General features: G+C 48.8%; 1 protein-coding gene across 1 annotated transcript in view; it reads left to right on the top strand.

Moving 5' to 3' along the window:
• Positions 1–15,422: 15,422 nt before the first annotated feature.
• FHDC1 (FH2 domain containing 1) overlaps positions 15,423–24,955 on the top strand; it is a 35,942-nt gene continuing 26,409 nt past the window's right edge. The window contains exons 1-2 of the mRNA XM_075544797.1: positions 15,423–16,067; positions 24,477–24,538. Of these exons, the coding sequence (XP_075400912.1) occupies positions 15,546–16,067; positions 24,477–24,538 (584 nt within the window). The 5' untranslated portion in view covers positions 15,423–15,545. The remainder of the gene's footprint in view (positions 16,068–24,476; positions 24,539–24,955) is intronic.

The raw sequence follows: 24,955 nt of genomic DNA, 5'->3' as shown, positions 1-24,955 counted from the left end.
CTTGACAGACTGAAGCAGGCGTCCTCAAACTACGGCCTGCGTAGGACATTAATCCAGCCCAGCAGGTGTTTTTGCTCAGTTTGTTTTTTTACTTCAAAATAAGATATGTGCAGTGTGCTTAGGATTAAGAATCCCATCGTTTTCCACTGGGCACTTACGTGGAGTTAGACAAGGTGTCCTATGGGTAAGTACTGTGTTGAAATCAGACTTAGAAGATGGAATTTGACAGCCCACCACTCATCTGTCAGCTTATGGTACTTGATTGATGGATTGCATGTTGTCGTGACACTGGTATTTCAAACCCCAGCAGGGTCACTAGGATGGACAGATTTAGTAAAAGTTCTGGACTCAGATGAAATGTGATCTTTCCCAAGAAACCTGATGAACTGACTGGAAGAGATCCATATTTGTGCCCATTTCAAAAAAGGTGACCCAACACAATTCATAAGTTATCAATGCAATTAAAATTTTGTGGAAGATAATTTTGAAAGTATCTGCACTAATACATTGTCAGAGAACCGCCAGGAACCCAAGCCAGATTTACAGCAATATCACTGCTGATGCAGATATTGGTGGAAGGGCAGGATACCAGAAAGATGTCTACTTGGGTTTTGTGGACTGCGTGAATCATAACATATTAAAGATAACATTATAAAGAATGGAAATTCCAGAACACTTCATTGTGTCATTGTACACATGTGCCACGTGGACATAGACCAAGAAGCAGTCATTCACAGAACAAGAGGATTCTGAATCATTTAAAATCAGGAGAGGTGTGTGTCGGGGCTCTATCCCTCTGCCATTCTTGTTCAGTCTCTGTGCTGATGGGCACGGATGTGGCATCGGAAGTGGAGGAAACCGTTTTAACCACCTCGCATCTGCAGATGACGCTACCTTCCCTGTGAAAGTGAGGAGGACTTGAAGCACTTGCTGATGATCAAAGACTGCAGCTCAACGTAAAGACAACAAACGTCCGCAGACTGGGACCGATAAACACCATCATGGTCAGTGGAGCAAGGATTGAAGTCTAAAGGTTTGCATTTGACTTCAATCCACAATCAGGCTCATGGCAGCAGCCATCGAGGAATCAAAGGGTGCATCGTCCAGGGCTGCAAGAGAAGATGAGGTTTTCTACTCCTGGATACCTATCCTACAGGGTCACTATGAGTTCGAAGCAACTCGGTGGCAGTAAAATTGCACTGGGCAAAAGTGCTGCGAAAGATGCTAAGGAGCAAAAGTGGACTAAGGTACACCTGACCCAAGCCAACGTGTTTCAATTGCCTTATATGCATGTGAAAGCTAGGCGAGAAAGACCTTAGGGAAGCTGATGCATGTGAATTGTGGTGTTGCTGCAGAATATTGAGAGTAGCCGGGACTGTGAGAAAACGAACGATTCTGGGCATGAGCACAGCCAGAATGCTTCTTAGAATCTAGGATGGTGAGACTTCATCTCACATACTTGGGGCATGTTATCAGGAGGGGCCAGTTCCTGGCAGCGGACGTCATGCTTGGTGGATGGTTGGCAAACTAGAAGACCCCCAATGTGATGGTTGACACGGAAACAATAGGCGTTGTGTTAGGCCGGGTAGACAAGAGAAACAAATCCACAGACAGTCTCATGCGTATAAGAGAGAGTTTTATATAAAGGGCACATGAAGAAAGCATCTCAACCCAGTCCAGTCCAAGCTCATACGTCTGATATTAGCCCATATGCCCAATGCCAATCTATAAAGTCCTCTTCATACTCACGAAACACATGCAATGACGCCAAATGCAGGACAATCACAGGTCAGTGGGTAGAAAGTCTTTGGATCCAGTGGCGTTGAAAGCGTCTTAGTGCTGGCAGGAGTCTCCATGTGGCTTCTCCAGTTCCCCGGACACGTAGTGCCAGGTGTCTTGTCAGTAAAGCATCTCAGGGGGTGAGCATTGTCAGTAGAGAGTCTCCAAGGGAGTGAGCAGAGAGAGAATTTCTCCTGCCTCCATGGAGGAAAATGCCGGAGTTCCCAGAATTCTCAGGAGAAGGCCAATCCCACACAGAGGCCTCATTGGTTATATCTTGATTGACAGGCCAGACTCCACCCCTTCCCTCGTAATCCTCTCAGATTGACACTAGATGATGTAACTACCACAGGCGCAAATATAACAATTGTGAGGATGGCACAGCACCCTCTGTTGTAACCAGGGTCACTATTAGTGGATGATGGCATCTAGCAGCAATGGAGGCTTTCATATTTAAAGTAGCCCATCACAGGTAAGGGGAGAAGGGTGCACTTCTGTCCTAGGACTGCCCTAGCAAAGTGCCGCAAGCTGGATGACTCCCAAGAATTTACTGTCTTTACGTTTTGGAGGCTAGAAGTCAAAACTGAGGTTATCCTCGGTGCTGATTCTGAGGGCTCCGTGGGAGAATCTGTTCCAGGTCTCTCTCTCTCTCTCTCTCTCTCTCTCTCTCTCTCTCTCTCTCTCTCTCTCTCTCTCTCTCTCTCTCTCTCTCTCTCTCTCTCTCTCTCTCTCTCTCTCAGCTCTTGGTGATGGCCAGTGATCCTTGGCCTTCCTTGGCTTGCAGATCACATGACATGGCCTTTGTCTTCATCTGGTCAGCTTCCCTTTGTGTCCCTCTATCCCTCTGTTTCTTCTCTGTTTTATAAAGTCACCACCCTTCATAGTGCATTAGAACATACCCTGCTCCAGTCTGATCTCACGATAACTGGTAACATTTAAAAACCATTTAATTGTATTTTATTGTATTTTTGGTGAAACTAAACACAGCAACTGCCACTTATCTGTCAATTTGTCACACTCTGGTGGCTCATGTGTTGCTGTGACACTAGAGGCCTATGTCACTGGTATGTTAACTACCAGTTGGATAATATTTCATCCAACATGAACAGGTTTCAGCAGAGCTTCCGGACTAGCAACAGACTACAAAAAGGAAAAGACTGTCGCTTTCTGAAGAATTAGTCAATAAAAACCTATGAATAGCAGCAGAGGAACATTGTCGGATGCTGAAAACCTCATGAATAGGAGCACAGCCTTGTCAGTGATAGTGCCAGAAGATGAGCCCCTCAGCTTAAAACCTTTGGAAACGTACTCAAAATGTGGCTGAGGAAGAGCTGCTTTCTCCAAGTAGAGTTGACCAAAATGACATGGGTAGAATACAGCCTGCAAGAGAAATGCTTTGGGAGCTTTCATTTGCTGACGGGTCATGACTCACAATGAGAAGAGAGCAGCAAGCATCTGTGAATACTCGGACTGTATGAAGCAAGAATCTAGGAAAATTGGAAGTCGTCAAAATGAAATGGGATGCATAAAGATCAATAGATAACCTAGGCGTAGTGAGCACAAGTCGGTTGGTACTGGCCATTTTGAGTCATATAGTCAGTCATATAGCTTACTATGCCAGAAAAGAAGGATTCAGGGAGTTTAGTCATTGTCAAAAGGATTTATCAAGAACTTTCTTGAAGTAAAATGTTATCTGTGATAGGATAATAGCTACCAAAAATACAAGGAAATCCAGTCAATATAAATTTGAATACTAGTATCCAAATTTATACATCGCACACTAAAGCTAGTGATCAAGAAATTTTAAAAAATTACCAATGTTCTCAGTCTGAAATTGATGAAACATGCATGCAATCGAGATACATTGATATTTATTGGTGATTGGGATGCAAACGCTGGAGACAAAGAGGAAGGAACAGTAGTTGGAAGATACAGCCTTGGTGATAGAACTGAAGCTGGAGATTGTATGACAGAATTTGCAAGACCTATGACTACTTCATCACAATTACCTTTTTCAAACAACATAGAAAGTTATTATACATGTATACTTCTTTAGCTGGAAAGCACAGAAATCAAATGGACTGTATCAGTGGGAATAGACAATGGAGAAACTCAATATCAGCAGCTTAAACAACGCTGGGCTGACTGTGAATCTGACCATCAATTGCTCATAAGTAAGTTCAGGTTGAAGGTGAAGAAAATTGAAACAAGTCCATGAGAGCCAAAATACGACTTTTCAAGAGTATATCAGGAATAGATTTGATACAATGAACATGAATGATAGAAGACTTGATGACTGGTGGGATACAATCAAGAATATTGTATATGAAGAAAGCAAAAAAATCATTAAAAAGATGGGAAAGAAAGAAAAGATCAAAGTGGATGTCAGAACAGACTCTGAAACCTGCTCTTAATTATACAGTCATTAAGGTAAAGGGAGGTGCCCTGTGTACTGGCTACACATTGAACTGCCAACTGCGAGGTCAGCAGTTTAAAACCACTGGCTTCTCAAGAGTAAGAGGGGGCTTTCTGCTCCCATCCAAAGTTATAGTTTCAGGACCTCACAGGGCTGTTAGTTCATGCATGTCTTCTAGGGCGGCTATGCGTTGACATCTCCTCAATGGCAGTGAGTGAAGGCAAATGGAAGAAATGATGAAGTCAAAGAGCTGAACAGAAAATTTCAAAGGGCAGTTCAAGAAGAAAAAGGCAAGTATTATAATGAAATGTGCAGAAATCTCGAGTTCAAAAACTCAAAAGGAAGAACGTGCTCAGCATATCATAAACTGAAAGAACATTAAGAAAAAAAGCCAAGCCTCAAGTTGAAATATTGAAAGATACTATGGGCAAAATATTGAATGTTGTAAGAAACATCCAAAGAAGATGGAAAGAATATACGATGTCACTGCACCAAAAAGGAACTAGTTGACATAAACCATTTCAAGACGTAGCATACGAGAAAGAACCAATGGTACTGAGGGAAGAAGCCCTAGCTGCCTTGAAGGCAATAGTGACAAATAAGGCTCCAGGAATTGATGGGACACCAATTGAAATGCTTCAACAAGTTCATGAAGCACTGACTCATCTATGCCAAGACATTTGGAAGACAGCTACTTGGCCAACTGACTGGAAGAAACCCACTATTTATATCTATTTCAAAGAAAGGTGACCAAACAGAATGAACAATATCATTGCTAATACATCCAAGTAAACCTTTGCTGAAGATCATTCAACAATGGCTGCAGCAGTACATTCACAAGGAGCTGCCAGATGTTCAGGTCGGATTTCAAAGAGGATGTGGAACAAGAGTTATCATTGCCAACGTCAGCTGGAGCTTGGCTGAAAGCAGAAGATACCAGAAAGATGTCTACTTGTGTTGTATTGACTATGCAAAGGCATTGAGCTGTATGCATCATAACAAACTATGGATAACCTTGAGAAAAATGAGAACTCCAGAACACTTCCTTGAGCTCATGTGAAACCTATACGTGGATCAAGAAGGGGCATGGACGGAACAAGCAAATACTGCATGGTTTAAAATCAGGAAAGGTGTGTGTCAGAGTTGTATCTTCTCACCATATTTATCTAATCTGTATGTTGAGCAAATCATCAGAGAAGCTCACATGAAGAAGAATGTGGTATCAGGATTATAGGAAGGTGTGTTAGTCTGGGTAGACTAGAGAAACCAATGTATAGACACTCATATGTGTATAAGAAAAAGCTTTAGATACAAGAGCAATAGAATATTGAGAAAACATCCCGTCCAGTACAGATCAAGTCCATAAGTCCAATATGAGCCCATATGTCTGATACCAATCTATAAATTCCCCTTCAGACTCACAAAAAACACATGCAATGACACTGAATGCAGGAGGATCACAGAGCAGTGAGTGGAAAGTCTTGCAGATCCAGTGGCAGTAGAGGTACCCCAGCGCTGGCAGTGGCCTCCATGTAGCTCCATGTGTCTTGGCAGCAAGCATGTCTTGTAGGGTGTGAGCGTGTGTCCCTCCTCCAGAGAGCTATTTATCTCTTTAGCACCTCCAAATGAGGTTATCAAGCTGTGACCTGATTGACAGGCTAACAGCCACCCCTTCGCTCTTAAGTCTCAAATTGACACCAGATTATGTAACTACCACAGAAGGCTTATTAACAACCTGTGATATGCAGATGACACAACCTTGCTTGTTGAAAGTGAGGAGAGCTTGAAACACTTGCAGATGAAGATCAAGGATGGCAGCCTTCAGAATGGATTATGACTCAATGTAAAGAAGACCAAAGTCCTCACAACTGGACCAATAGGTAACATCATGAAAAATGGAGGTAAGATTGAAGTTGTCAAGGATTTCACCTTGTGAAGATCCACAATCAATGCTCATGGAAACAGCAGTCAAGAGATCAAAAGCTATGTTGCGTTGGTTAAATCACTGCACAAGACCTCTTTAAAATGTTGCAAAGCAAGGATGTAACTTTGAGGACAGAAGCGTGCCTGATCCAAGCCATGGTATTTGCAATCACCTCATATGCATGTGAAAGTGGGACATTGAATAAGGAAGACCAAAGAAGAATCGCTGCACTGAATTATGTTGTCAGCGTAGAATACTGAAAGTACAACCGACGGCCAAAATTACTGTCTTGGGAGAGGTGCAGCCAGAATGCTCCATAGAGGCAAGAGGGTGAGACGTCTTAAGAACTCCAGTGCTATGGACATGCTACCAGGAGAGAACAGTCTGGAGAACAACATCCTGCTTGGTGATGTAGAGGGTCAGCGAAAAAGAGAAAGACTCTCCACAAAATGTACTGACACAGTGGCTGCGACAACTGGCTCAAATACAAAAACAATTGCGGGATGGCGTAGAACCCAGCAGCGGTTCTTTCTGTTGTACACAGGGTTGCTATGACTTGGAACCAATTCAATGGCACCCAACACCAATAGCTACAAGGTATACTGTTCGATTCGGTTGGTTACATTTTTCACATTCTGTTTCCATTCTCTGCTTCTGTTCTGGTGTTCCATTCCATCAAGTTTGTCTCTACTCAGCCTTCTCATGTATGCTGTAGAGAAACTTGTTCATTTTGTTTCACAGGGATAATTTTCGGAAAGAGTGAAGTTGACAATTTTCTACTTGTTGCGCTAACCTGATATTTAGTTAAAATGTGATTTCAAGCAGTCGTCTGGGCTCAAGTTGTAAACAGTACCTCAGGAAATCATTTCTGGAATTTCTCTGGTCTATGTGGATCCAGTATGCCTAGATTCTTTGCGAATTCCAAGTTCTCTTCCTCCTTTCTATCAGGGTCCTGCTCTTGTGATCCTGAAAATGTTTTTAGGAGCTCCATTTCCAAACAAGGTCACAATTACAGGTACAGGGGTTCCACATATATTCTGGGGGCACGCAACACAATCCATAGCAGGGGGACAGTGCTGGTTTTGAGAGAAAGATGACTAGACCCGTGGCCTGTGCATTTGGATCTGAGATTGCACAGGATGAGTTCCGGGCCTAGAAGTGAAATCAGAAATGGAATTACCATGAAGCTCATGTTTCTATGCCCCTCACTTTCCCTTCTCTTTCCAAGGATATGTACTAGGTTATGTTTGTGCCTTTTGTTTCTCTTTCAAAAAGCTCTGTTCCAAGTGACATAAGCTACACAAGGCCCCACAAAACCAGCTAGTGCCCAGATTGTAGTCAGAAGGCAGGCCCCATGGGAGAAAGGGAGATAGCGTTGTAAGAGCCTTGTTACTATACTCAAATGAAAAGAAGGGTCAGTGGAGGAGGCCAGAGAAGCCCAGGGCAGGCCTACAGGGCAGACTGCTGAAAGGACATCAAAGGGACTGGACAATTGAGAGTGGGTCACTAGCCTTGACCCCCACCCTCCCAAGAGTGACTGCTTCCAGAATGTAGCTCAGTGCAATGGGGGCAGCAGGAGTGGGGGTGGAATCCAGGTTCTGCAGGCTTGGATCAAAGTGTGCAGAGGATGTAATAGACTCGTCCTTCGACGGGGTGGACAGTGTAAAGAGGATCCCTTTGCCTCATCGCTGATGTGCTGCGCTGTCGCTTTTGCCTGGGCCCTTAATATTCCCTTCTCTTGGAGTACGTTTCCCCTCACTGGGGATTTTCTGTGACTGTGGGGGGTCTCCATGGTGATTGTAAGCCTCATCCGTGGCCAAGAAGTGGGGTTTAGGCTGGCACATTGTTGTGTTGTGTTTTGAATTAAAGCTTCTCTCTTCCGACGCAAGGCTCCATAAAGGACGCCCAGAGACTCTGACCTAGGTGCTGCGGAGCTGGGGAGCAGGGTGGAGTGGCGGAAGTCGTGCTCCGAGTGTAGGAGAACCCTGATCAGATACACCCGCGGTCACCGAGGCTGAGATCGAGTCAAAGGTAGCGATGACTTCATCCTCGCAGAGGGCGCCTCCCCGCTGCGGCACAGCAGTTGATTTCCCAGGAGCCGGTTTGCCCGGGGTCGGTTTTCTCAGCTCCATGCGCCACGCTGCCAGGCGTCACTAATCACTTGAATGAAGATTAAATTGTTTCCTCCCCTATGAGGAGCCTTTCCCAGGCCGGGTCCGCTCGGGCGATCTGGCCTGGGATGGACTTCTTTCTGCTCTAAGTTTCCTGTTACCAACCTCACCGAGGAGATTAAAAAAGAAGTAGCCAGCACGTAGGTTGGCAGGCACCTGGGAGGAGTCGACCTTTGGGAAGCGCCGGTCGGGCTGGGGCTGCCGGAGCTGTGAGTCTTCCAGGAAGACGCAAGCGTAGGGCAGAGGGTTGGTGGGGCGTGAGCGCACGCCTGTGTGTGTGCGCGCGGGCTGTACGTGTGTGCACACGTGTGCGTTGTATGTGCGCGCGCCAGCGCGCGGGGGAGTGGGCTCGGACTCGGCCCTAGAGGCTTCTTTGTGGAAGGCGCTAGCCGGCTTCGAAGTCAGTTTGGCGACTCCCCTGGATGCTTCTACGAGGACACCAGGTTGTGCCGCACAGCGCGGCTCTCTTGGTCGCCCACGGTCCCTCGGCGGCCGAACGGCAGCCTAGGAGCGAGAGCCGCAGCAAGCCGGGGGAGGCTCCCAGGTCCCCGGCGCAGAGCAGGTAGAGGGAGTGCGGCGCCCGCGGCCCTCGCGGTGGAGGAGGAGGAGACGGCGGAGGAGGAGGAAGAGGCGGAGGAGGAGGAGGAGACGGCGGAGGAGGAGGAGGAGGAGGAGGCGGAGGAGGAGCAGCGGGAGGAGGCCGGGGCCCAGCAGGAAAGGGCGTGCTGCCCTTGGCTGCAGGCGCGCGGAGCGGCAGGGCTGCAGCATTGTTACCTGAGGCAGCTCCCGCGCCGCGCCCCGCCCCTCGACGCCCCGCCCCCTGCGCTCGCCAGCCGCCGGGCCCGCAGTGGCCGTGAAAGAGGCGGCAGTGCTGGGAGTCCGCAGTTGCGAGCCTGGTGCGCCGCTGGAGGAGGCGGCGGAACCGAGGTGAGGCCCGCGAGACCCCGGCGCGGGGGTCCTGGAGCTGGGGTGGGGACCTCCGGGTCCCGGCGGCCCGGGCCGGGCGGCGGCGCCACGAGAGCGTCCGCCGAGGGCTCGCTGGCGAGCCTGGGGTCCACGTCGCCCGGCCCGGCCGCACCGGGCCACGAGCCCGGGCGGGCAAGACGCGCGGCGTCCAGAGCCGTCTCGGGTACGACCTCGCCAAGCGTCAGAAGCGCAAGCTTCTAACTAATCTGCGTCCACAGTTTCCCGCCGGGCCCCGAACGCGCGGCGCCCGGCGCTGCACTCGGGCCGCTCGTCCGCGGGGACTCCTCTCCCGCCCAGGGCGGCGGGGTTGACGGGGGCGCGAGTCGGGACCCTGGGGACCGAGGGCCAGCGGACGCTGCCTCTGGTGCCACTAGCTCCGGCCTGTGCGAAGTTCAGGTGGGAAGTTTCGCCCGCGTTAAACAAGTTCAGGGAAGAGGGGGCAGGGCTGGCGGGCTAGCCTGCAGGTGCTGGGTGTCCCTTGCGCGGGGACAGTTTTCGGCTTCCGTTGAAAGCGCCGGCATCTCCGCTCCTCTCCCCTGCTCGGTGTCGCCGGAGCCGCAGTGCGGCCGCAGGGCTTGCTCCCCGGGACCAGGGGACCCTCTGGGGAGGGTCCAGGGGGGCGGAGGTTGCAGACGCCGTGTCCTCCCGTCCCCCTCCTTTCGCTCCGAGCATTCAGACCCCCTATTTGCACCCCACCCCCGCTTCTGGGAGCTCTGTGTCCGGGCCACGGATCCTGGGGGATGGGGGCGGGGAAGGCGGCTGGGGGGTCCGAGTGTGACCGCGATGGTGGGCGGGCTCTGAACTAGGGCCTCCGGGGCGAGGGGGTGGGGAGGAGCGACCTAATGGCCCTCCAGGACCCCGCAGCCTACCCTGGAGCCAGCGGAGGACTCGGGGACCGCCGCGGAAGGGCGTGCTGGCCGGGCGGCGGCTGCCCGAGCGTCTGCTGCCGGTGGACTGGAAGGTGCTCGGGCGGACCTTCCTAGGCGGCCGTCGGACTCCGGCTGCGGTGGCCGCTCCCCGCGCACTGCCAGCGGTGGCCTCTGCAGGCGCGCTGTGCGGCCGCCCGGAGGCTGGGCGACTATCTCCGCGGAGCACCCGCGCCCCCGCCCGTCTCGCCTGGCCCCGCCATCCCGTCCCGCACCCGCCAGCGGAGCCCTGAGCGCTGGGCTTGCCCCAGATAAGGGCCGCCGGCCGCGGGCCGGGCGGGCTGGGCTGACGGCGGCCCGCAGGGGCTTGAGTCAGGCCGAATACAAGCCTTGGGGATTTCGTGGGAGGCGAAGGACCTGGTGGCGTTTAGTGATTTGGTGAGTGGTTTCTGCGGGATTGGGGGTGTGGGAGGGGGCCTGGAAAAGGTGGTTGAACGCTCGGACAGTGCAAAACCTCTCTCTGCCACTGTCAGTTCTGACTCATAGCGACCTTATAGGACAGAGACAAGTACTGCCCCTGTGGGTTTCGGAGATTGTCACGCTTTAAGGGGTTAGAAAGCCTGGTCTGTACTCAGGGGAGCCGCTGGTCCTTTCAATCTGTTGGTTTTACTTTTAGCCCAACATGGAATCCACTACATCACCAGGGTTCCTATGCAAAACCTAAGAAAGCATGATTAACCCAGGCTGGAAAAAGCAGTGCCCCCATGGCCGACGTGCGCCGCCGCAAGCACATCTTTTAGAACGAAGTGGCCAGTTTGCAGCATCTCTGTGTGCAGGGACCACCCTGAGTGTTAGCAGGTGTGCGACCCCCTCCTGGGATGGAGTGGCAAGTGCTTCCTTCTCTAGAGCATCCCTGGGCGTCTTTGTGAAGAGTCACTGAGTGAAACTGAACAAGTACGACGCGTACGTTGGAAACTAGGCTTTCTTTCTCCTGGCCCAGGGTGGGGTCCTCTGGTGTTAGGCATATGCGAAGTGTTTACATGTTGCCCCAGATTAAGCTGTGACTGGGAACCCTTTTACTGCTGAGATGAGTGCCAATGGGCAGAGTTATCTGTGGGCAGCCCTCGTTTACTGTGCGGTGGCATTGATTGACATTTGGTTTTTAATCATCAAGGAAGGTTTTGAAACCGTGGGGGGAGGGGGGAGTAGTTAGTGAGAGCAAAAACTCCTTAAGTTCGAATGGTTTCTACCTTCCCTCACCTTTTCTTCTCCCCCAAATAAAAACAGACCCTTGTGCCCCTCTGCCTCTCCTCTGCGCAGTATGAGTCAGGCTGCTAACTACAAAGTCAGCAGTTCGAAATCACCAGTTGCTCCTTGGATCAAAAACAAAGCCGCCTACTCCCATAGTTTCCAGGTTCGAAGCGCACGGAGCAGTTCCACCTTGTCGTCCAGGGGGCGCCGCTGGGAGTCGGAATGGACTCCCTGGCTGTGAGCGAGGGGTCTCTTTTCTGTGGGAGCCCCAGTGGCTGCTGGCCGCCAGCCCGTGCTCAAGAGAACAATGAGATTGCCCGTGTCTGTAAAGATTTACAGTCTTGGGATCCCTACTTCCTATGAGTCAGAATCGGCTCGATGGCAGTAGTTTAGTTTGGCTTCTTCTCTTCAAGCCCTTTCTGTCATCAGAAGGGTGTAAATAGCCAGCCCTTCCTGACCCTACCTCCTTTTTGACAGTCAGGAACCTAGGAGAAAGGCTGCCTGGCAGGGTTTTTTGGGGGTGCCTTTTGATTATTATTGGCCAAGAAGTGAGGGACCAGCTGGAAGCAAGCCCGGTGGACCCTCTTTCAGAAAGTCCTGAGCTCGAACTTGACTTTCAGGAATGTTTTTTGTTTGCTTGTTTTTTTCTTTAATGCACTGAGATGAAGCATTCACACACCCTGTCCTGCCTACTTCTTTCTAGAGAAAGTGCTTCAGAGTTGGTTCTGATACCCAGCAAATGCTGGCTGTTTCAGCAAAAGAACTTATGGGCAGGGCAGAGGGCTTCTTTGAATACTCCTAGAAACTTTCTCCTACGGTTTTTTGCTGAAGAACCGACCAGAGACTTAAGTTTACACAACCAGAATCTAAACTCACTGCCATAGAGTCGATTCCAACTCCTAGCGACCCTACAGGACAGGGAAGAATTTCCCCCGTGGGTTTCCAAACTTGTAACTCCTTATGGGAGTAGAAAGTTTTGTCTTTGTCCCTTGGAGTGGCTGGTGGTCTCGAATTGTTGACCTTGCAGTTAGCAGCCAAATTTATACCCCACTGGCCATCTGGTGCTCCTTTTAAGTTTATAACCACAGGACCCACCAATTAAAATTTCACATAGTTAAAAGATCCTCAAACAGGAAGATCCAGCATCTGACCCACCTGTAATGGACCCCAATCAGCTCTTAGGGGACTTGAGCAGTTTGACTCTTCAGAACCTAACAGTGACAGTTCTGCCATCTATCCATAGCTGGGCATCTGTTCTTACTGATTAGTCTCTACAGCCTTCTTTCTGCTGCTGGGTCCCAGGCTGTAGGTGAGATGTTAAATTAAATACAACCCTGTCTGTGTAGAGGAAGTGATGGGACACTTGATATTTCCCAGGCAGAGCCAAGGGGCACTCCCATTGTTCTGGCCTGCATTATTCATTTGCATCTTAATGGTGGACAGTACCGTAATAAATCAAATGTTCTTTGTGTATCCTCTCTTTAAATATCTCTTGGTACTGTGGAATCGATTGCACCCTCTGTTTGCTTGGGCCTTTTCTGCCATCTCATTAAGTTTGGAAATTCCGGCCAATAGGGAAGCTCCATAGAAGTAGTGTTGGGAATAAAAGGATTAACATCTTAGCTAATCATTGCTGGTGAACTGGTTCATTAGAAGCTCTGGGTGGCTAGGATCCTTGCCTGTTACCTTGGAGGAAATTAGCCAAACAACATACCAGGGCCGTTGTTGTAATTTTTTTTCTAGTGTTAACTTTTTAAAAAGAGCATTCTTTCTCAAGATGGGGCAACAGTTAGAATCATGTGATTGTGTACCTAATGTGTCACAGTTGACTCTAGCAAGCCTTTATCTGGTACAACAAAATACAACACTCAGATAGAAATATGCCCTTTGGGGGCTTTGGGATTAGGAAGTAGATCTGTTGCCCACCCTATGAGTTAGTATGTCAACATATACTTAAACAGCCTTGAATGAATTATTGCTTTCTAGGTTGGAAAGGTTTTTTTTTCTTTCATTTTGAATTTATCATCATTCTTAAGCGGGATCATTTATGAACAAGTCGGCATACCTGGATTGTAGGTGAATTGGAGGATTAGCAACTCTTCTATAAATGGAATATTTTATGTACAAGAATATTTTAGAGGAGGTCAGGAGAAACTGCCAACAGTACCTGTGCAGTCTTGAAAACAGAAGAGTTCAAATATCACTATAAACTGTAATTGACAATGAGTCATTTGCTTTGGGGATGCCAACTATGAAAACAGCCTAGTTATGCCCCTAATGATAATTATGAAAATTCCTTTTAAAAGCCAGTTGGATCTCACATACACTTGAAGCCTACTCGGGTAAAATTTTTTATTTCTACCCATTTAAAAAGTTATCTAATTAACGGTTGGAAATGCCATTTTCTGCGCACCCATTGATATTTTTCAAACTGTAAACATTGGAATGTTTCATAGAAACAGTTGTTCTGATCATGCAGAGGTAATTTAGTAGCTGATCATCAAGTGTCATTACAAACACCAATCTCATACATCTTAAGGGAATGGAAACATTACAGGTATGCTCCCAGCACTCAGGGTTCACTTGACATTTTGTTTATAAACCTGATATCTATTTTAAAGTCCACATTACTCCTGTGAGAATAAAGGAAAACCTGATGTCCATCTGCTACCAATTTATTTTTACTGGGACTATCAGCGATGTGAAAGGCATCCTGGTAAGGACTGTGCATGTATCAACCATATATCTTCACACTAACCAGCCAAACCATGATATTCATAGAAGAACACTGAAACAGGATCGATAGCCTGCCTCGCCCAGGTTGCCCCTGCAGGGAGTTGCAAGCGGAGTCTCCATCCCAAGGCTGTTCTGCTTCCCTCGATGAGAGTGCTTCGAAAGGTCCATGGGACAGTGGGATTAACTTTGAAGCCCTGCCAACAGTTCTATATCAGACATTTACTTGTTTGTATGAGTGGTGCTGGTTCTCCTCATTGTTCATCGGTTGACATTCGTACGTATGGGCTGTGCTGACAATGATGCAGTAAAAGGACAGGTCCATTCAGAAGTCTGTGGCATTTTGTGATCTGGAAGAAGCAGCCCCCTTCCCTCACTTCTTTCTTCCTAGCCCGGATCTACTGGCTTGGCAGCCTGTACGGGGTCTCTCACTCCTCTGTTTCCCTCTTAACTGTTTTCAGGTCTCAAAGTGTTCTAGTCCCTGTTTTTTCCCACCAGGCCCTATCACAACCTAACATGAAAATTTTTTTTTTAATTTAAGGTTTTTTTTCTTTTAAATCTAATTACAAACATAAGTCATGCAAATAAGTTACTGCCTGCGTGGCTAAAGGATAGACATGCGGACAGAGTTCCCTTGGGTGGGTGTCCCTTCTTGGTGAATAGCCTTACAGAAAAAGCAGACGGGGTGAGGGCAGGCTGGTGGTGTCTGCAGAGTGACTACCTGGAATCACATCTCATGCTCTTTTCTCCATGCTGAAGGGAGCACATCACCAATTACAGGAAGAATATGGTGGCCCCAATTCCAGGGAAATGGGCTAGGCCCTTATTTTCCCTCCAAATGCCCTGCCTGTTGACGAACAAGATAGACGATGCCTTCTGACCCACTGAATGGTAGGGGACGTGCCCATACTGGAGGAAGGCACGGTCACTCTTGCCTTACAGTTTGGGCAGCTTTCCCTCGGGTTGGGTATCCATTGCCTGGAGAGAAGGAAGCAGTTAGTGAGCAAATAGCTTATTCATAAGACGAGCAATACTTGCCGAACCGATTGTGGCTTCCCGATCTATGTGTGCCGTGTTAAGAATGGCTTTCAAAATTGGCCTGATGGTTGCTTCTTTGACAGCGCCGCCAGGCAGCAAAATCGGGTTGGTATTTCGGAAAGTGTAGTCCCGGTTCGTGCACTTTGGGGTGTGCTGCCCCGCGCTGATTTTGAGATCCACCTTCTACGGGAGGACCTTGCCTTTGAAGAGAAAAGCGTTTCTGCTTTTCCCCATCCTGATTTCCACCTTGTTATCTCATTGTAGGTTTGGAAGATGGCGTGAAGCCCCGTTTCCTCTTTCTCTGACAGCAGACTCATGAGTGAAAAAGTATAACACAAGCTTGGCGTTTGTGTTTGCTTTCCCAAGGTCAAGAAACTGCCTCCTTGGAAGGCAACAGTACTATGCATGTTATGAATTGCGTCTCCTTGCTCAGTGATAAAGAAAATGGGAATGTTGCCGCCGCAGCTGGATTAATGATTGGGCAAACTCCGCCACCGGCGGCTCCTCCAGCTCCTGCTCCATCCCCTCCGCCTCCGTCATGTGTGATTTCAGGAGCAGGGCTCCTTTCCTCTCCTCCTCCCCCACCACCTCCACTCCCCGGGGGACCTCCTGCCCCCCCTCCCCCTCCGGGGCCTCCCCCTCCGGGGCCTCCCCCTCCAGGGCCTCCCCCACCTCCTCAAATGAACGGATATAGTCACCTTGGGAAGAAGCGGATGAGAAGCTTTTTTTGGAAGACCATTCCAGAGGAGCAGGTTCGGGGCAAAACCAACATCTGGACCTTGGCCTCCCGACACGAGCAGCACTATCAAATCGATACGAAGACCATCGAGGAGCTCTTTGGGCAGCAAGAAAACACCGCCAAGTCTTCCGTGTCCAGGAGAGGGGCGTCTCTCAATTCATCCTTCAGGGATACTCGAGAAGAGGTAAGGATGGGGCTTGGAGCGGGACGGCCCTCCACGAACTGCTCTGGGCTTTGTCACTAAGTTTACACACACTTCAAAATGCTGTTAGGCGTCTCTCAACAAGATAAAGCCTTATCTGCTGGGCTTGAGCCGAGTGCCCAGAAGGTATAAAGAAGGTGTGCGCTGCAGTCTCCCCACAGCCCTGTGGGGGACGATCTCATGCAGAGAGTCTACTGCTTGGGGGCCCTTGGGGGCCATGGCTCAATAACCTCTCAGCTCCGTCCTGTCTCTCACACATCTGTGCTGTTTCGCCCGGTGGAGGATTCTGCTGAAGTCCAGAATTGTAAGTCTGTGCTGAAATAACAGCAAAACTGAGCTTCTGGATTAGATTGGTAGTTCTCTGGCATTCACGGGAGGTCCCTGTGATTTTGTCTTTTGCTAACTGACATCATCAAACACTCCACAGCCTATGACTTTCCCCCAGAGAGTCCCCTCCAGGCTGCCTTCAACAAGTGTTTTTGAGATGGCCTCCAGGCGGCAGCTCTCTGAAGTGAAGTATGGCCATTGTAGAACAGAGCATGCCCAAGAGCCAAAGCCGAGCTCTTGTTTCTAAACAGACTTTATGGAGAGGAAGCCCTTCCCTCCCACCTGACTGCCATGCAGCTGGTGCTGACTCACAGAGACCCCACTAGACAGCAGGGGACTGTCCCTGGGAGTTTCCAAGGCTCTAACTCTTTGTGGAAACAGCCTTATCTTTCTTCCCACTAGTGGATTCAAACTGCTGACCTTAAGGTTAGCAGCCCAATGTGTAACCACTACGCCATCAGGACTCCTGGGCCAAGTTCCCAGTTAACTCCAAATGTGTTCCTTTTAGAAGAAATACAGTTAGTCATTTATCAGACGTTAACAGAAAGCAAAGGCCCAGAGTCATACATTATCATATAACACAGAAATGGAAGGAAAACACACAGTCAGCAGCAGAAAGCCAGCCGTGTGTGTGTGTGTGTGTGTGTGTGTGTGTGTCCTCTGCTGTGAAGGAGCAGAGGAAATAGGTCAGCGATGGAGGAGACTGGATGAGGGCACAGTCAGGGCCCGGCTTGAAGCAGGAGCACTATGCATTATTGACTTCTTTAGCCAACAATCTGGAGCGCCTTTCTCACTCTGGCTTGTTTAACTCCGTCCCCCCTTGGGGCCCCTGAAAGCTGTTTGTATGAACCCCTGTTGAAAGATCCAAGAGCCGACTTCTTGTAAAGGTAGAGAATAGTAAGGGGTAGGTCAGAGAGTTGGAGTCCGTGGAGTGAAATGGCTAGAACAGACAACATGGGAACGTTGAGCACTTTAATCCGTGTCACAGATCAGTCTGCCTAGAAACTGTGGGACAGGAGCAAGTTTTGCTTCCCCCAATCAAAGAAAATGAACATAGATATAAAAAAGAAAAGGCAGAGGGTGCTGGGAATTGAATTGCTCCAGTGTGAACTAAGAAATAAACGTGGAAAGGAAATTTTCAGGGGAATCTCCCCCCTCTCCCTTTCCAGTGTCCTTTCAATATAGAAAGGAGCACTCCCCACTGGCCTTGGCCCCCAGCTTCCAACTATGCAGTCGGCCTGCTCCCTCAGGGAGATGTGAGACTATGGGTGGAGACAGAATGGACATGCAGAAGAGCACCTGTAACGGCGGGCACCCACCCCCACATCCCGGGGCAGGCAGTTGGCCACATTAGAATGGGTGACATCCTTCTTGGAGCAGAGAATTGTACTTTGACCAAAGGATAGTTGAAGGGCCTACAGGGCCTTTGTTGGCTTATGCTTGTCAATAAAGAGAGCTTGAGACGCCCTCAGGATGGAGGGAAGCGACAGGGGTGGCAGAAGCAAAAATGTACAGTGCCTTCCAAGCATACTTAAAGGAGTCTTCTTCCTCACTCCCTGTATTCTTGCCCCCATGGGATCTCTGCATGTGAGGCTGGTGGGCCCTGATCTGGGAGCCAGCGTGCAGGAAAGGAAGAGCACATCGCCATGTGGTCGGACTGAGGTGCCCTTGGATCAGCCGGACTCCGAGGAGTCCCATGTGTGACCGCAGGCGAGCCGCCCGGCACCGCCACCGCCACCGCCACCACACTTGTGTTTCAGCTGCCACCGTTTCAGTCCCTCTCCTAGAAGTGCTTCCTCTTTTCCCCCACCCCACTTCTCAACATGGCGCCCCTTTCCAGAGACTGCTGTGTCCTAAGAACAAACCTCCATCACACGAGACAAAGTCGTGCCATCCGCCATCCGCATGACTAAGGAACATTCTGAAGGAAAGTTTTTTCCAAGACATACGTGTTGGTACTTTTGGCAAACCAGGGTGGGTGTCACCCACCATGACTGTATTCTAACTAGTCTTCCTCGTCACCTCGTTAACATCAGATTCCAGCAAGTCGCTTAGGTTGTTAGGTTGACGTGATATTGGGTAATATTGTCACATAGTAGAGGTGATCCAGAATGCTTTTCTTTTCAATTTCTCTTGCTAAATCTGACAGAAGTAGAAGCATCTATACTTTTTCTTTTTTAGCCCAAGAACATAATACATGCCATTTTCTTTTCACATTGGACTTCCTTCTAGAGAAGTTATAACTGAGCAATGAGTCTTGCTTGGCACACGCTAGTAAGCAGAGTGTGAGGTGGGCAGTCCTTGCCACCTGCCCATGTGGCTTGGTGGAGAAAGCCCTAAGCAGCCGCTGAGCCGAGAGACAGATCCGGTGCCTGGAAACATCGCATCCACAGGTTATAGCACAGGCCGTCATCTGGACATGCTGAGCACCAGATTATGTCCCCTTAAAACATAATAACCTCCCATGGAAAGGTCCTGTCAGTAAGTGGTTGGCTTATACTTGCAAGGGCTTATAAAGTATTACACACAAGTTCCACTATCCTCCAGGAGGAGTTTTAGGAAGATGGGGGGCCTTTTGGCCTTGGGAATGGCGGCACTGGGAAGGAGCAATACTTGAAACAATAAATGAGAACAATTAGTAGGGAAAAGAAAAAAGATGATAAAATGTGGCTATCCCTGCATGCTTAGGTAAAATTACCCTGAAAAGAATACAGTAGTAAAGTAATAAAATTAGTATAATGAAATAATTACCAATAGTGAAGACACATTATTGGAGATAAAAAAAAAACAACTCATGAAACACCGATTCACCTCCAACTCGACATTCTTTTCAGAGTGCTCTGAGTTACAGGTTCTCTAGAAGGGAGTCTAATGAGAAAAGGAAATGGCATGTATTATATTCCAGTGCTTAAAAAAGTATATATAAAATACTTCTCCCTCTGTTGGACTTAGCAAGAGAAACTGAAAAGCAATCTTGGTAACTTCTGCTATGTGACAGTGTTACCCAATATCACTTAAACCTATCTACCTAAACTACTTGCTATAATCTGGATGTTAACGAGGTGACGAGGTAGACTCATTCGAGTACAGTCATGGTGCTAGGCACCCTGGATTGCCGGAAGAACCAACACCTGTTGCAGTGGACTGGTGCGTGGTGGTGGTGGTGGTGGTGGTGGTGGTGGTGGTGGTGGTGGTAGGTGCCAGCGAGTCGGTTCTGACTCATGACGATCCTGTGTGCAGCAGTGAGCCACTGCCCCGTCCCGGGCCATCAAACCAGGCTAGGGAAGGGCCAAGAACTGTAAGGGGAGAAGAGAGCAGAGCTTGCCTGGAGGGCTTAGGGAGAGGGCAGTGCAGCCATTCAGAGCCCTCCTCAAGGGCCCTAATGCTTCCGTCCCCATGCTTCCAGGGGCCACGTGGCCATCTGTGGAGCCACTGCTGGCAGTGTCTGTCACATCTCTGGGGACAGTCCTCCTCGGATTGAGCAGAATGCATTACCTCACATGTGTGAGTTTGGTTCACCAGCAATGGGTTGATGCGCCAGAGAGAGAAGTCAGGCCTGTAATGGAAGGACTCCTGGTGGCGCAGTGGTTCAGTGCTCGGCTGCTCACTGAAAGGTCAGCCATTGGAACCGCCGGATACTCCAGAGAAGAGGAACAATTGTCCTCTGTCTCCAAGGGCCTCTGGAGTCATCAGCTCACAGTGGGGAAAGAGATGGACTGGCCGGGAGGGCTGGGGAGGGTGCCAGGGCCCCATTCCCAGGCCGAGTTGGCTCACTTCTGACTGCCGGTGAGGTGCATATGGCTTCAAAGCCCGGGCAGCCAGTGAGTCTCCCGGGGCTCCCACTGCACCACCCATCCCACCCAGATTCCTATCTAATTGCCCAGCTCTGAGGCTGCCAGCACTGGGGAAGTAAGATAAGCTCATTTTGCATGTGTAGTGACAACCACTCTAATGAGCTCTTAACAAACACCTGTGTCACTGCTGCCCAAGGTTCAAGTGCCCTGACTCTGAGGGAGGCTCCTGATGCACCAGGCAGGAAGGCCCAGGGGGGTCGGGGAAGGGTGGCGCTGGCCCCATGTTATCAGTTGTCTCGTTTCCTTTTGTGCAGACAAGGTGCTGGGCTTCGCCTGCCCGGTGAGGTGCCTGGCTGGGGCCAGCCCAGGTCTCTCCTTGGGGGATATTACTGACCTCTTTCAGTGGGTAAATGGTGTCTGAGGCCTTGCTTCAGGCTCTGGGCAGAACAGTTGGTTCCAGCTGTGCCTCTCTGTTGCACGGGTGCTGCCATACTCCGAGCACCAGGGGAGCCCTCAGCCTTCTGGCAGGTGTCTCATCTACCATCCCACAGACACCGCGTGGGGGCGGCAGGGGACTGGGCCAGGCCCTGTGGATGGCTTTCTACAAATCTGACTCCGCCCCTAGAAAAACATCCCCATAAGCACTCCACTGGGGGGGAGACTTGTGCCATGTCCTTAGGAAACCCCCAAACAAACAAAAAATCTCACATTGACTCAGTTCTGACCCATAGCCACCCTGCAGGACAGGGCAGAACTGCCCTTGTACATTTCTGAGTCTGTAACCCTTTTTGGAAGTAGAAAGCCTCATTTTTCTCCCTTGGAGCGGCTGCTGGTTTCTAACTGCTGACCTTGAGGATGGCACCCCATCTCGTAACCCACACACCACCAGGGCTCCTGCTACGAAGCGCTGCCACATCCAAACTCACAGCACAGAGACTCAGGAGGGATCTGAGAGGCCCAGGCCAGTGTTTTAACCCGGTAACGCTTTGAACATTTGAAAAATGGCCTCTCGGGTTGGATTTCTTACCTGTCGAATAGCAAATACGTCTTAGCTGTCAAAAACCAGAGGGATTTTCTCCATTACTTTCCCAACAGTAATTGTGGACCTAGATCAGATGTTCGAAAAGTCCCAGCCGGGGGGCAGGGGTGAAGAAGATGGGAACAGGTCGTGGGCTGTGGGCATGTGTGGGACGGTGCTGTAGTCAGAAGTTAAATGTAGCACAGGGTGGCAGTTTCCTGAGCGAAAGATCAAGCAGCTTATTTTCCCGGAAGTTGAGCGCACAGTCAGCCCTTGGTACATGTGTATTCAGATCCAGCCTTACGCGTGTTCTTTCTTGTGGCCTTCCCAGTCACGAATCATAATAAACCCCTGGCTTTCTGTCCCAATAAATTGAGAGCCCTCTTTCTTTGTTACAGGGTGTTGTTGGACAGGTTCCCCCCCCCTCTTTCTTCGCCCCCCCCCTCCCCCTTCACACTGAACTTGAACTGAATCCCTGTGTGGGATTCCAATGAGGCGGCTGCCCTTTTCACTTCGGAGTTTATTTTATGGCTGGCAGGTGACTGTGTTAACATGAAATGAACCCCTGGGTTAGTAAATAATGTGGTTGTTTAAGATTAGTCTTCAAAAGAAGGCAACCATACTCGTGAAAATTTAACCTTATAGCCAAGAAATGACATTAACAGCGGTTAACAACCTTGATGCTTCTGAGCACGCTTATAAACTTAGAAGCAGGCACGGAAATCAGGAATTTAGTCTGAAACCGGAGTCCCTTTTGTTTCCAATGAATAGCATACATTAGGAAAGGAAGGACATTATAACAGCATTCCTGTTTGAGCTAGTTTCCCTGTACCAAAAAACAAGTGGAAAACATGACAGCAAGTGTAACGTTATCTGCACTCCCTACATCCTGGATATTTACTTCAGAGAAATAATAGGCTTCTGTATTTTTTTAAAAAAAGACAAAGTTCAGTTCAATTCTTAAAAATAGATTTAAAAAAAACCCTTCCAGATTGTATAGGGTGAGCAGTCAAAATCTACTACAGTCAAAATCCACGTTTGGATGGGCCACTGGAATAACTGATCAACCCAAGATGCCGCCCAATCTCAGAGACGTTCGTGTGCAAAATATGCGTATCCTAGGCTTAGTGGAATGTAGCACAAGAGTCCCTTTCTGAGTGAGTAAATAAAGTACAGGCTGCTTTCACGCTCCTTCCTAAAAGTACTACTGCCTATAGGTTTGTTTGTTTTTTAAGAGAGATTGCTTTTAGAAAAGAAATCGAGGGTTTTGTGACATTTATGAAAATGACAGCTGTTGTTGTTGTTCGGTGTCCTTGAGTCAGTTTTGACGTAAAGCCACCCAATATGCAACAGAACAAAACACCACCCGGTCCTGCCCCATCCTCAGGATGGTTGTTACACCTGAGCCCATTGTTGCCGCCACTGTGCCAGTCTGTCTCCTCGATGGCCTTCCCCTTTTTTCTCTGCCCTTCTTTGACCAAGCATGATACCTTCTCCAGGGACTGATCTCTCCCGATAACATGTGCAAAGTGCACGAGACCGTATCTCTCCATCCTCACCTCCATGGAGTTTCAGTATTCTTCGCCAGCACCACAAAGGGTGGCAGCTTCTCTTTTATGTCCAACATTAGGGCTCCCTACAGTACCTTTGCATTTATTTTTCGCTTTGTCATTCAAGGCTTACTACGATTCCTGCTAGGCTAGGAGATCTAGTTCCAAGTTGTGGTCTTTAAGTTTGGGCTATCTCATTCTAAGAGGAAATCACGAAATTAAAGACAATGTAAATACTAAGTTGCAGCTATGGATCTTTCCTGACCTAGAACCAAAAATCGTGAAGAAAGTCAAAGACAAGTAGAAGCAGGGACCACAAGAAGCACAGCCTTTGATCAGAAGAACTAGATGGTGCCCGGCTACCAGTGCTGAGCACAATTGGAGGCCCTAGATAGAGTGGGAGAAAACTGTGGACTATAATTTAAAGTCATAGCAAAAACCAGGCTTACTGGTCTGATTGAGACCAGTGGACTCCCCAAGCTATGGCCCTTAGGCACCTTTCAAGTCTGGAGCTGAAGTCCCATGGTTCAGCTTTGTCAGACAGTCCACAGACATAGAAAGTGAACAAGAGAACCAGGGAGGGACACACTTTCCAGAACAACCAGCCACAGCGGATCAGAGGGCAGTATTTGCCCAGGGATCAAGCTCAGAAGGCAGAAAGGGACAGGGCAGAGGATGGAAATGGTAAAACACCAGGAGGGAGGGCTTTTATGCTGTGGAGGCTGCACTCATGGTCAGGAATCAAAATGAGACTGACTGCTGAACAGAAAGCCAGTTTGCACTATAAACTTTCATCCAAAAGGAAAGTTGAGCAGAAGTTAAATATGCATTATATGTTGGAAATTACACAGGTTAAAAACACGTAAAGATTGCAGCTAAGGAAATAGAATATCAATGAAGAAATTTGGGAAGATGATCCTATTTTAACTTACTTTGATACCCAGAAAATGATATCATATGTATCTGTTATCACCAGACCTACATATTGGGAAGTTTTTCTTTTATAAATTAGTTTTCTGCTTGAATAGGTTTTAATTGTGTTCTTTCCTCCAACTCTTTATTTTAAAAATCATTGTATTGGGGCTTGTACAACTCTTAATCACAATCCATACATCCATCCATTGTGTCAAGCACATTTGTACATTTGTTGCCATCATCATTCTCAAAACATTTGCTTTCTACTTGAGTCCTTGGTATCAGCTCCTCCTTTTCCCCCTCCCTCCCCACCATACCCTCCTTGATGAACCTTTGATAATTTATAAATTATTATTATTTTTACATGTCTTATACTATCCAATGTCTCCCTTCACCCACTTTTCTGTTGTCCATCTGCCAGGGAGGAGGTCACATGTAGATCCTTGTAATCGGTTCTCCCTTTCCAACCCACCCTCTCTCTACCCTCCCAGTATCGCCACTCTCACCACTGGTCCTGAAGGGTTCATCCGCCCTGGATTCCCTGTTTCCAGTTTCTATCTGCACCACTGTACATCCTCTGGTCTAGCCAGATTTGTAAGGTAGAATTGGGATCATGATAGTGGGGGAAGGAAGCTTTTAAGAACTAGAGGAAAGTTGTATGTTTCATTGTTGCTGCACTGTACCCAGACTGGCTCATCTCCTCCCCGTGACCCTTCTGTAAGGGGGTGTCCATCCAACTCTTTATTTGCACTTAAATAATCTCTGTCTCTCTCCACCTCCCCCCCAGATTACAATCTTGGATGCAAAACGGAGCATGAACATTGGAATCTTTCTTAAGCAATTTAAGAAGTAAGATTTTTGCACGTATTTACTGCTTGGCTTCTCCCTGTGCTGTCAGCATCATGGCGTGTGTGTGTGTGTGTGTGTGTGTGTGTGTGTGTGTGTGTGTGTGTGTGTGTGACTGAACTGAAACTCAGGCCCCTGTGTGAGTGAAAGTCATTCCTCACGTAGTGAAACCCTCCTGCAGTGTGGGACTCAAGGAATCCTCAGGAGCCTGTCACCTCGTGCAGTTTTCCTTCATGGAAACAGACTTCCCTGCCCCCATGCTCAGGCTAGGTTGCTCCGGGGTGTCCATTCAAACCTGCCACCTCAGGGCATTGATAGATTCCTCTCTAGCAAAGCCCCTGGTGCGCCAGGTTGGGACCGGTGAGTCCCACAGCTATTTAGCTTGGGTGTTTTGGGTGGGAAGGCTCTGCAGGGGCTCGG

This window comes from Tenrec ecaudatus, chromosome 3, assembly GCF_050624435.1.
Source record: "Tenrec ecaudatus isolate mTenEca1 chromosome 3, mTenEca1.hap1, whole genome shotgun sequence".
Classification (NCBI taxonomy): domain Eukaryota; kingdom Metazoa; phylum Chordata; class Mammalia; order Afrosoricida; family Tenrecidae; genus Tenrec; species Tenrec ecaudatus.
Note: the sequence above shows the minus strand (reverse complement) of the source record. Positions and strands in the feature narration are given on the sequence as shown.